Source organism: Megalops cyprinoides, chromosome 11, assembly GCF_013368585.1.
Source record: "Megalops cyprinoides isolate fMegCyp1 chromosome 11, fMegCyp1.pri, whole genome shotgun sequence".
NCBI lineage: Eukaryota > Metazoa > Chordata > Actinopteri > Elopiformes > Megalopidae > Megalops > Megalops cyprinoides.
Genome location: NC_050593.1, coordinates 8,491,688 through 8,504,364, shown reverse-complemented (window position 1 = coordinate 8,504,364; position 12,677 = coordinate 8,491,688). Strand labels below are relative to the sequence as shown.

General features: G+C 41.6%; 1 protein-coding gene across 2 annotated transcripts in view; it reads right to left on the bottom strand.

Annotated features, from left to right (window-relative positions):
* agap1 (ArfGAP with GTPase domain, ankyrin repeat and PH domain 1) overlaps window positions 1–7,234 on the bottom strand; it is a 160,089-nt gene extending 152,855 nt beyond the window's left edge. For both annotated transcript variants that reach the window (XM_036540218.1, XM_036540219.1), the window contains exon 1: window positions 6,261–7,234. In XM_036540218.1, the coding sequence (XP_036396111.1) occupies window positions 6,261–6,423 (163 nt within the window). In that variant the 5' untranslated portion in view covers window positions 6,424–7,234. The remainder of the gene's footprint in view (window positions 1–6,260) is intronic.
* Between the last annotated feature and the right edge of the window lie 5,443 nt (window positions 7,235–12,677).

Genomic DNA, 12,677 nt, shown 5'->3' with positions numbered 1-12,677 from the left:
TCTTAAACAGCTCTACAGTCAAACACAGACACGACTGTGATAAGAGCTCTTGCATGCCATAGGACTCATTTTTCCCCAGCAAAGGGTCCCCTGCATATACAGTTAAATAAATGGCTCCCCAGAAAAATCCCTTTCAACTGGCCACGCTTATGATCCTGTGAGATCGGGGCTGGTGCGTGGCCTCCCGCCCACCTGCTCCCCTTTCAGATCCACGTTTGATCTGGCAACCACAAGGTGACCAGTGTTCAAGGACAAATGCTGACGGCGCTCCTGTGAGTGCCACATTCATGTACTGAGTGCCTGGCAAAGCACGGTACTTTGGTCCTTGCATTTTGAGGGTCTAAACGGCCTACAGCGGGGCCAAACTGACCTCACATGAGTGTAGAAGCCTATTGTATACAGAAATTGGGCATTGTTTTCAAGCAAAGTGTGACTGCCGTTTCAGGAAATCAATGATTAACTAGTTTACTGGTTTACACTTTAAGGGCTGTCTGACTGATTGACTCAAAGATATTCCTAGAAACCTAAAAACTACAATGAATCTGTACATACTGAAATACAATCTAAAACTGTGATGTCTGGAAAGTTGCATGCAGATTAATAGCAGACCCTGACTGTTTGTTTAGCCAAGTTTATGAACTATTGTAAAAGTAAAAGTTATTTTATGGATACAGTGACAAGGTGGCACCAGGTAAGGTAAAAACATAAAATATGAACAACAGTTCAGTTGTTATAATCTGCAAACAATTACAATTCAAAATGTAAGTGTAAATAAAAATGCTTATCTAAGCTTTCCTGCATATTTTAAGACCTGTATCTGACATATGAAAACAAACAATAAATATAGCTGCAAGCAGCGATGAGGGGGCCAAGCAGTCCAACAGGGCAGAGTCGCCATGGCAGCTTGATCTAATCATGTTAAAACGCCATATTTGATGAAGATTGGACAAAATTTGTGGCCTGTGAAAATTTTCTTAATTTTTTTTCATAAAAAAAAAACAAAATGGCAGTTTTGTCAATTAAGTTGACCTGACAATTTGTCATGTCTCATCTTTGGGATCTCCAAAAATATCACCTGACACCACTGGCGATTTTAGACTCTTTTTAAGGGTACTCAAGCACACCGTCTTGATCCAAGGAACCCAATGCTCATTTTTGAAAATTGGGCGTATGGTTGAAAAGTTACGTGCGTAAACGTACCTCCAACTTTGAGCTGTTGGTGGCACTAGAGTGTTTGAGGCGCTAACGTCAAACTTGGTGAACAGAATCATGGCACTGTCCCCAATCAGTGTGCCAAATTTCAAAACTTTTTACCATACGGTTCTAGGGGCTACTGTAGACACCCTAGCCAGAAGAAGAAGAAAAACAATAATAAGAAAAGCTACAAACACAATGGGTGCCTACGCAGCTTCGCTGCTTTGCCCCCAAATAGGACTGTGAAATCCAAATCATTAAAAAGAAAAAGGAAGACATTAAAGAGATCTCATAGGATCCTAGTCTTAACAAAACAGCGAAATCGCACTAAAATATATATTTATATACATTGTTACTCTCCTTAAAATTTAATAACAGTGCCAACATTTCTCCAGGGAAATCCTGTAACAGTCATTTAATGCGTTTATGAAACCATTCTTCAAAGGGTTTATTATTAGGACCTCCCCGCTGGGCAACTGAAGTGACAACTGCAAATAAGTTTTTATTTCTCTTTTTTTCCAGCCATCAGAAACAGACGAACACAGGCTATCAGCAAGCACAGGAGGGATGTTATTACGAGGAAATTGGACTACATCCTCATTTGCTTTGAGATTGTGTTTCACCTTGTTTAACAAGAGGAAACGGTTTCATAATGAGATGTGTACAATGTTTTCCATTCCAGTTTCATACTCTAGCTACAATATCAATTTACTGCTAAACACAGAAATTTACTGTTAAAGCAGCCGTAGCATTGAGCTGCTGTTGACAAAGTGAATGATATTCACCCGAGTGCAGCAACTATAGGTGGTGAGAGCATATTTTTTAACGCTGAACTCAACTTTTATGCATGTCAGTAACCAGTTCATTTTTTCCAATTACATTTTCCATCATTATCTGCATCTCAAATCCCACTGTGCTGTGTTTAAGCAGAGCTATCATGTTCTTCGTATCAGTCTTTGGGGAACCTCACATGACAGCACTAGGGGCCTTTATGAACATGACTCCACTATCTCAGCATGAGAGAGTCTGGGAAGAATTTGGTGATGGGGACACTGGCTTGGAAGAGAACGCCAGCTCCTGGCTCAGCAGAAAGGCCAGAGAACTAAGACGGACACACTCTCCTTTATTGAGACTAAACTTCAACGTGGAGCGTACCTTCATCAGACTGCAACACACGACAGAGGACAGATTCGACTGCATAATGTCACCTGAATGAGGATCACAAGAGAGTGCACTCCTCCTCATTGCTTTATCAGCTCTGTCTGCATTCTGTCGGTCATCGTATCGAGAGCCTTCAATCCCTCTTTCTTCTGTATCCAAGCAGGGCTGAAGATCGGGACGGATGGTCCTGCTATGACACACAGGCTTCTCTCAGATGCTTGGAAACTGTAAGCCCTTGTGGTTGTGTAACACAGAACGTGGTTTAATTATCTAAAAGCACCTCTCGCATTCTCAGGCTATCGGCAGGCCATTACATAAACGGTGATGCTTGGCGTGTGATCGCTCTCAGTTCCGTGAATCTGCTGCGTGATCTCACTTTTTTTTTTCCACCTCCTCCCCCCCACCCCGTCCGCTCTCAGAGCAAAGTCACCCACCGCGGTAAGAAACACGCAGCTGTCCCGGGTTACAGCGCGAGGGATGCGTTTTATATTCGCCCGGTTTTGCAGATCAGGATTTGCCATCTGTCAATCCGAGGGATCAGAGAGGAGTCGCCGAAGGTCTCCGCGGTGAACGGGATCCATCTGCGCGGAAGGGCGCACCGTTACCACACACCGGGTCCTAAGCCCGGCACTGTCTGCAGTGATTGATTATTGGGCTTCTCATGCTTAAGCCCTGACGGTCAGAGCAGAACACAGTGCAGCTGGTTCACTTACAGGAATCACCTGTAAATTGAGAATGACAGCAGGTGGAGAGCAAACAGGAGCTAATCCCCTCTGAAAGCCGCAGGATAGCGAGCTTTTCCACTTCCCTGAGAATGATGGCATCACTTGCATTTCCACTGTCATTTATGAAGCAAAAATAGAAGGTTTGAGAAGCGAATGCAAATTTTATTACATGCGAGAGCTGTCGTCAATTTAATCCAGTGAACCATTATTTGTTATGCGTTACCAGTTAGACAATTGTTAACAAGTAAGCAAAAAGTCAGAGACTCCTTAACACACACATCCATGTATGAGTGTTTAAGTAGCACCGGGTATTGCTGTAGTACAGCTAAACACAAACAAAGGCATATGTATTAAAGAAGGGTAAACATCTTGCTTAAGGGTGTAACTGCACTGCCACTCTGAGGGATTCAAAACTGCAATCTCCTTGTTCCTACCTCAGATACCTGAATCCAATTCTATGATGACATCATTCCCTTTTTGAAGGTCATTCAGTTATTGCGTTCCTTTCTGTAGAAGGAGCAGTACACCAGGGGTAAAAGCAAGCCTTCATTATATCTCCCCATTTGTACCAATTATGGAGATTTTCAAACTGCAAAACAGTCAATGTTGTGCTTGAAATTGTAGCATAGGTGATGAAATATTTCAAACATGATACTTTTATCAAGACCCAACACTGCTTAGCATTTGCCCAGCCTCTGAAAGTCTAAAAAAGCCCCTACAGCATAATGTAATGCAGGAGGGGGGGAAAGCTTGCAACAAAAGGCTTCAGCCAAATATCACAACTCTTGTTGGGTGCAACATATCTAAGCAATGTTAGATAAACCTACCACACCAACACTGCAAAAAAGTCTATTTATATCACAAATTTAGCGAGATACGACCAAATCTGGTGGCGCACACTGAAGGACTTCTTTCTGAGAAACATCCAATTGCTTTTGGACTTTTTCTGGCAATAAACTTTCATTTCGGCCCCTGTGCCTCAAAGGAACGGCTCTGTTCCGAAACACAAGACCTGCTTTGAAGAGGGTTAACCCCGTTGCACTCAAGGAGCATCTGAAACCGGTAAACAAGCACGACTTACAAGAGCATCCATCTCAACGTTTGGCAAAGCCTGCTTGTGACCTCTTCAGGCAATCCAATTAAAACATACATGAGGGGACGAGATAAGCAGCAACCATACCACTATCAAGCACTGCAACAAAAACCCTACTCAACTGATTGATAAATGCCCAATTCCAACTGGAACAAGAACCATATCATTAGGCTTTTGAGGGTCCTTTCTAATGGATTGTGAAGAGTTTACATAATTTCATGCACTTGTGATATGCATTAGAAAAGACGCTATACATTTTAGTATATTTTAAAATGTAATGGGTGGCTATTTGATTATTTTCTGATAAATACATTATTTAAGCAATCTTTTGCACAAGCACTGTAAAAGTTTGAAATCAGTCTTGTTTGATGTAATTGCATCCATGGTAGGCTCTATTATGACAATATTTATTCTAATTAATTACCTGTTATGCTTAGGCCAACTATCATTACTCACATTTTTATATATATGATCCACTTTCAGCTGGATACTTACTGAAGCTCATACATTTTACAGTGGTACAACTGCAGTGCCCACCTTGGGATCTGAACCCAAAACCTCTTAGTTATTAGTCCTACACCACCACTGAACTACTGCGGTTTACCATAATACCCACTTCCTCCTCTGCCACCGTTCCTGTTCTATACTGACCCGCACATATTCTTGAGTACATTCCTTTTATTCTACAAATGTTAAGCAATATTGGTACAGGAGGAAAACAAAACTGTTTGCAATCTTACTGATGTTATCACGGTTCTCACACTCACACATAAACAATGAGTTCTGTCAGAACTGGTGACACATCAACTATCCCTTCGGTTTCCTGGGAACATCACGCCCAAATGCACTGCAGTAAAACTGGACAGATGGGTCCGATTGTGCGTGATCGATTCTTTTTTTATATGGCGGCTACTTAACATCTGCCCAGCTGCCGGAAAATTTGTGCTTTACGTGAGCTTCCAGGGCTTCTTGTGAATGGATCCCAAGGGAAGACTACCAACGCTGGACAAATCTAATCAGCAATGGTTATCAACGACTTGACAATGACTGCCAAATGACATTTTACGCAGAAAGCCGCACAATATTCCGACTCGGGCCTTCTTAAAGACATTACAGTTACAATTAGATGTAGGCAGCTAGATGACAGTGGATAGTGGATAAAATGCGACATGTTCAAGTGGAAATAACTGGACTACAACAGACAGCAAGAAGACAGTCATTTCCAACTAGAACTACACTGTGTTCTCTTAACGAAAAACAATCCTTTTGGGCGATTCTACCCCAACTTGACAAAAAATGCTTTTGCGTTGCAAGCTAGCTGTTTAGCTACCTACAAGCTGCATATAGCTAGCAAGCAAACAACCCGTTTGATAACGACGAGACAGCTAGACTAACTGAGTTAGACAAAAGTTGAGAATAGTTTGGAAACTATTTGTTTAGTCTCAATATAAAACAATTTAAGAGTCAATACAACTGAAATATGTATATTTCAATATTTTAAACAGGACTCGCTAGATAGCTGTGTCAGTGACAATACTTTGCATTGCGGACCAGGTTGCACAAAGTAGACACTAGCTAGCCATAGAGAAAATATTTCAGAAACAATTAAGGTTGACATGGCCGCATCGTAACTATCTTATAATATATAAGAAGGATATGTTGATGTGTGTTAAGATGACAGGTTTGGTGTGTTGATATTTACGTAGTTAGCTAGCTACAATTGCTGGACTAATCGCAAACAAAACGCACCACCGAGTCCACTAGGTAGCTACTTGTTTAAAAAGCTGAGTAGCGTGTACTGCCACACAACGACGACAAGCAACAACAAAGCCGTTAAGATAAAAGAAATGAGAGTCAATGTCCCACTAAGAATCGGAATCTCCAGACCTGAAACAAATTGAAACCACGAGCTATTACATATGACCAAGCGTAGCATGATTGTCATCTAGCTGGCTAACTGACCAACATCACACACTGGCCGGCTGGCTGAGTACCGAGCTAAATGGTGAGCCGTCTCTGCAGTCTGAATGTCGAGACCTGCTGGCTACAGATGCAATGCAAAATTCAGATAACAAATGCTGCCTTACCTTCGATGGCGATTACATGCTCTCGGATCTGATTCTGCAGAATCGGCTCCTCAACTCGCTCCAAGAGTTCGTAAATAGAGTAGATGTTCGGGTGGACGGACTCGAACCTCTGGATCTCGGCTCGAATAGCAGCCGAGTTGGCAAGGTGTTGTTGGTAATTCATTTTATCAGTCGTTTTTTGTCCTTGTATTGTTCGTAATTTACATCCAAGTAGACAGTCTGCTTGCTAGCAAGATGGACGTTTTAGGAAAACGCCGTTGTTTGCAAGCTAGCTAAAAATCACCAATCGATTAGCTAGCTTGGTACTCCTGACAGCGACCTATCCAGTAACCTGATTAGCTAGCTAGCTGACCATCAACCAAGCCAGCTAGCTAGTTGGCGAACGCGCACACACAAGTGCGGGCTTGTATCGTTTGCGAATATTTCTGCTTCTCAGATGTTAAGTGCCTGAGAGTGTGTGCACAATGTTGTAATTCCAAACAGCAGATCCCAAAATAGAAGCCCTAACGCTGGGGGAAGAAACGGCGCCCCCCTGTTCCCAGTTCTTCGGAGCGACAGTATTCCACAGTCGGCCCGATTCTGCTTCCCCATATCCACTCTCCGCCTTTCACATGGATTACAAGAACGACCAATCGCAAATTCTTAAGCGTTAGGTTCCCGGCTACAGAGCTTAAAAAAGCAAATATTGCCTTATCTTGCCTACGGGGTAGAAGGCCCTCCGACTCCGACTAACACTGCTGGACAAGGAGGCAAAACTCCTGGTGACTCAGCCGACCCGTTGTCATGCCTCGTAGCTAACTAGTCCTGCTTGCTACACAGCAAGCTATCGTCGGCTAGCTACTCCAGCTCCGATTCCGTCCCACATGGCACAAGCGCGAGAACGCAGACTTCAGATGATCATGATAATTCCAGCTACTAATTACAATAGTAACAGTGTTTCCTCTGCCTTCCCCGTATGCAGTGGATGGGTGGAATTTTCTTCCTCCAACGTCTGACATCACTGCGCCTGCTCATTCCTTGGACGACTCCTGGTATACTGTATTTGTTCACGAGGATCAGCGCTGCGCAGGCGCTGCGCAGGACTTGTACAATTTTCCCAGAAAAATTGTGTTGTCTGCCAAGGAGTGGGGTTTGCGGCCTGGGCAAAGGGTGGTCGACATAATAAGTTGCGATCGGACGTTTTCGAGTCGTAGTCTCATTGCGCGTATTTCATTTGAGAGTATATTTCAACGTGCGACAGCACTCTCTTGTAGTGCACCTGTGATCTTCCTGCATAACTGATTAGGTTACCAGGAAAAACGTAGCCTACATAGTAGCTCAACATTGCATGCTGCTGGCATATAGATCTCGGGTACACTGCAGGAGAGAGATTCATTAATAACAATCACTATTGTTGTTGATTGGAAGAAAACCATGTTTTTTTCTTCCTCTGACCAGCTATGACGCAAATATTTAAAAAGACGACTTGCTACATAATTTAGGTAATGGTGGTAAATTCAGATCATGTTAATTAGCCTCTTAGTAACCTGACCAGCTAGCTGTTGTGGGCTTTCATAGCAGTTGTTCATTATTCAGTATTAGTTTGAACATTACACGCAAGGGACTGTTGATAACTCTGGAGTTCAGTGAACTGCCTAGTAGCTACTCTACATAACGTGTAAACAGTCCCTCTTTGAGAGACTTAAAAATGGCATCTTTGAAGTGCCAAGAATGTTATTGAAGATTGGCTGGGAGTGTGACAAGCAGTGCCAGTTAAAGGTTGTCCACTGTCGGGCATCTAGCTTTGGACTTCCCCTCTCTGCCTGTGCACAGACATCACAACAACCCTTCAGTCAAGTGACTTCAACAAAGGAAATAAGACAAAACGGCTGTGTAGCTAACTATAATTATAGATGGAAAACACATCGGGTGGCATAAAACCACTACTGCTGACACCCATAATTCATCTACAAAGAAGGACAGAAAAAATAACTATATGAAGCCCTGAATGCTCACTCTTTATTCTTACCACAGAAAAATATTCTCCCCAGACACCAAATGAAAGTTACTGAATCACCATGGAAATTCAATCACAAACTTTAACTTAGCCTATTTACTCTTTTACTTTTAATGGCATATGTTCAGAAAACAAAAAATTATGCTCCTTCATGAAATCAATTAGAAAACTGAGTAAATCAAGAAATTATCTGATCAGTTTATAATGGGTACCAGTTTTTGTTTTTTCCCTCTTAATTTTGTTAGAATTTTCTTCCAAAAATTGGGCAGATTAATTAACATTCAAATCACAACTTCAGTTCATGAATGTGGATAGACCTCTAAAAAATCAGACTTTACTCTTAGTTTTAATTACTAGTATGAATTACACATATTCATCAGTGACACTGCATTGTAATACCACACCAGGTCTAGATGAATATATTACTTAGTGTGCATGGTCCTAGGTAAACCAATTGGACAAAATAATAATTATAAACATGTTAATAATAATAAACATTTCAGGTGTGGATGAGAAACAGAAACTTGTTTATGTTGGAAAGATCACTTCCTGCCACACATGCTAAACTGTCCCCCTGTCCTCACAGGCCCCCTAGTGGTGAAACCAGCTACTTGCACCCGTCTGAACTGCAGAATCATTGAGTGGGCATCTCTCTCGCAAGCACCTGTTCAGACTTTGCTTTGGCTCCAAGAATTTGCACATGTCTTCAAGTCTAACATCCAGCATCTGCTCACTCCAGCATTTCAGTGAAATCTGACACGCTGTAATGTGAGTTTAGGCACTGTTAGTATAGCGGTATGGTGCAAGCTAACCTTTAGCATTATTTGGCATCATTCCAAATGGAATTTCAGTTCATTTTGCCTTTATAGATTATTATTATGCACTTTGTATGATATAAGTACATTGCTCTGAAGGATAATTGGTAGGCACAATCTGTATTGTAATACAATTACTTTTATGTGCTTACTCTGTATCTGGTATTTTATGCTCATTTGCAATGTGAAGGGCTATTCTGTTCTTAGCCTCTTATTCTTGTCACTCCACTTATATGCGATTAAATGGAATGTTTTACAACAACTTTGTAAGTAATTGTAATCTACTTTTTTATCAGCACAACCTTTGTGATATTACAGTGTGAAAACAAAAGCCACTACATGAAATAGAACTGGGTAACTAGTAGACTTACTCCAGATAACTTAGCGTCTGTGACCTGAGAGGACCCTTCTAATCTGGTACACACGTCTAGCTGGGTTTGCTGTCTTTGATTAACAGGATATTGCTGGTTTGATGGAATTACACACTTAAAACCAGGCCTCATCAGATTAAATACACACAAGTACCAACACAAACGTCTCTTCTGGGCTCATGTTCCAGCTCAGTTCATCTCAGTTTCTCAGGGCCATCTCAGTGCCAAGTGGTTAGATGACCAACATGCTAAAAGATACTAGAGCAATAACGTCATGAGTCATGCTCAAGATTCTACAGTTTATTGGCATTGCTGTAACAATTTATTATTGTAATAAATTATTTAGGTTTTAATATATTTCAATATTTTTATAACGCATTTGTGGAATATTGGCCACTAAATTTTATAATGAACAATGGTTTAAGTTTTATACTGACCTCTAATTTTATGTATGATTCCATATGTTATTTCACAATGTAAGGCAATTATTGTACTGTATATCAAATTTATGGAGCTAAATAAATAACCATAGCCATCAACTTTGCTTGATAGTTTAGGGATAACATTTGCAGTGTCGCCTGAAAGTGGTGAACATTGCACAAATTTCTTCTCTGAGCCATTCACAACTATCATCCTGCAAAACTGTGTGGTCTGTGAGTAATTATCTCTGTTAAGCATAGAGCTTTTATCCAGTAAGTTTACCTAGGCAGGCACATGGCCAGTGAACAAAACAAAGTCATGACATGTATGTCTTGTGCACATTACATTACATTATTGTCATTTAACAGATACTCTTATCCGGAGCAACTCTGATGTAAAACAAGTGGAGCAACTACATAAGTTACACTTTTATCCTTTCATACAGCTGAATATCTACTGAGGCAATTGTAGATTAAGTACATTCCCCAAGGATACAACAGCAGTACCCCAGCAGGGAAATTGGACAAGCAACCTTTTGGTTACGAGTCCTGCTCCTTACCACTACACCACACTGTGCACCTTGTCAGTTAACCACAATGGCATTCGACATCATCCCAGAAGGGGGCGTTTTCACATTATGGTTACATTAAATAGGGCAGATAATGATATATTATACCAACTCAACCAAAAATGGGGCAGTTCCCTCATACGGCACTCTCCCAAAAAATTGTCTATTATTTGCATTCCCTGGGGTTGAAAAATCATATGTATTCACCCCCACAAATAATTGTCAAATTTCTGGTCCACAGGAAAAACAGATCTTCACTTACAAATTCCCTTGGGGTTTCCCTCTCAATATGCTACAGTCATCAGCAGCACCTTGGTGGTATCGTAAGGTACAGGGTTTCCTAGGGAAAAATAAGGTCCTAAACATTTTTCATATAAATCCAGAGGAAACATTAAAAAACATTATTTACACCATATCTATATCACACTTTTTATTTTATTTGGTGCAAGGATACAAAAAGATACGTAAGGACACATAATTTCTCAAAGAGCTTGTGACGATAGTCTTAATAAAAAAATCAAACGTTTGCTATCTGGCTCCCCCTGCTGGTCTAAATGAAAATTGAAAATGACTTCAAGATAGCCTACTGGATACTGTAAGTTTCCTGCTTTAGAAGCAATTTACTGGCCGTAGATATTGAGTAAAATTAATACCAATGTTACACATTGCCTGTGCTTGTTACTGAATGGTCAGGAATCCTGAAATGTAAATTTGTTTTGTTGGTAAACTTGAACAACATCTAACACTCTTTACATTAGTGATGCATTCACAAAGCAAACATTCCGTGGGAAAATGCCTCTTCAAAATACTTGGGCTGGCAGGAAGAATGTCCATTTCCTGTGCTGTGAGATGTTCTCAGCTTCAGGGTACAGCATCATCGTCATCAACAGTTTACTTCCAGGCATCAGCTTGTATCGGCAGCTTGTTCCTTGTGGCTTCCCATGACTTTTAGCACACAAAAGGGAGGAATGCAGAAGCCTCATTGGCTGATGTACTTCTGCTCTCCCCCGCCTGGGCCATGTGCTGTGTGGTGATTCTCCCTCCCTTGTGTTAGTGATCAGCAGTGCTTTGGCATTAGGGACAGTATTCTGGTTATATAGTTAGCACATGGGTAAAACAGTGGACAAATAGACAACCTTTGGGTAACATGCTCTTTACCAGCACACCACACTATCTGCTCCCTACCACTACACCACACTGTTACCTTGCTTCTAACTACTACACCACACTGCTGCACCTTACCAACACAGTACACTGCTGTTCCTTATCATTACACTGCACTGCTGTTCCTTACCACTACGCCGCACTGCTGCTCCTTACCACTACACCGCACTGCTGCTCCTTACCACTACACCGCACTGCTGCTCCTTACCACTACACCGCACTGCTGCTCCTTACCACTACACCACACTGCTGCTCCTTACCACTACATCACACTGCTGCTCCTTACCACTACACCGCACCGCTGCTCCTTACCACTATACTGCACTGCTGCTCCTTACCACTATACTGCACTGCTGCTTCTTACCACTACACCACACCGCTGCTCCTTACCACTATACTGCACTGCTGCTCATCACAATAACAATCACTGTTGCCTTCAGAGTGAAGGAACACAATGCTTCCAACCCTGCTAAGCTGCTCCAGCCAGCTCAAACTTATCTTGAGAGGGATACTTTGCATGTGTATTCTGCATGAAGGGCTAATCCAGCCATCATTTCAAGGGAGCAAATACTCTCGCATTTGATAGGCTGACATGCACAAACATTACATTTTGAGGGTGAATATTTAATATAAACATTTTACTACATTTAATTCATTTTATCAATTGATTTATTCAGCAGGATTTTAGCCACTGAAGCAGGACAGGACAAATGTATTTGTCAAGGATACAGCAACTGTGTCCTGCCCGGGCACTGATCCTGAAACCCTCTGGGCAACAGCGCCAGCTCTGCACCACATTGCACCACATTACCCATAAGCCCTCTGCAGCATGCACCAATCAGGAGTCAGAGCTTCAAATACAAGAGAAAGGAAAGCACTTTTTCCAAATCTGGATCTCACTGTCTTTGAATATGGAGGATCTCACAAAGGTCGACAATTATAAAATACCCACTCCAGGGGTTTTACATCCTTTTAAACCGCAACAGTGACCTAAATGTGACATTCTGTAATGTTTTCAGTGCCAAATTTGCATGATAAAGATGTAAAAAAAAATTACTTTAGATTCTGACAGTGAGAAAGAGC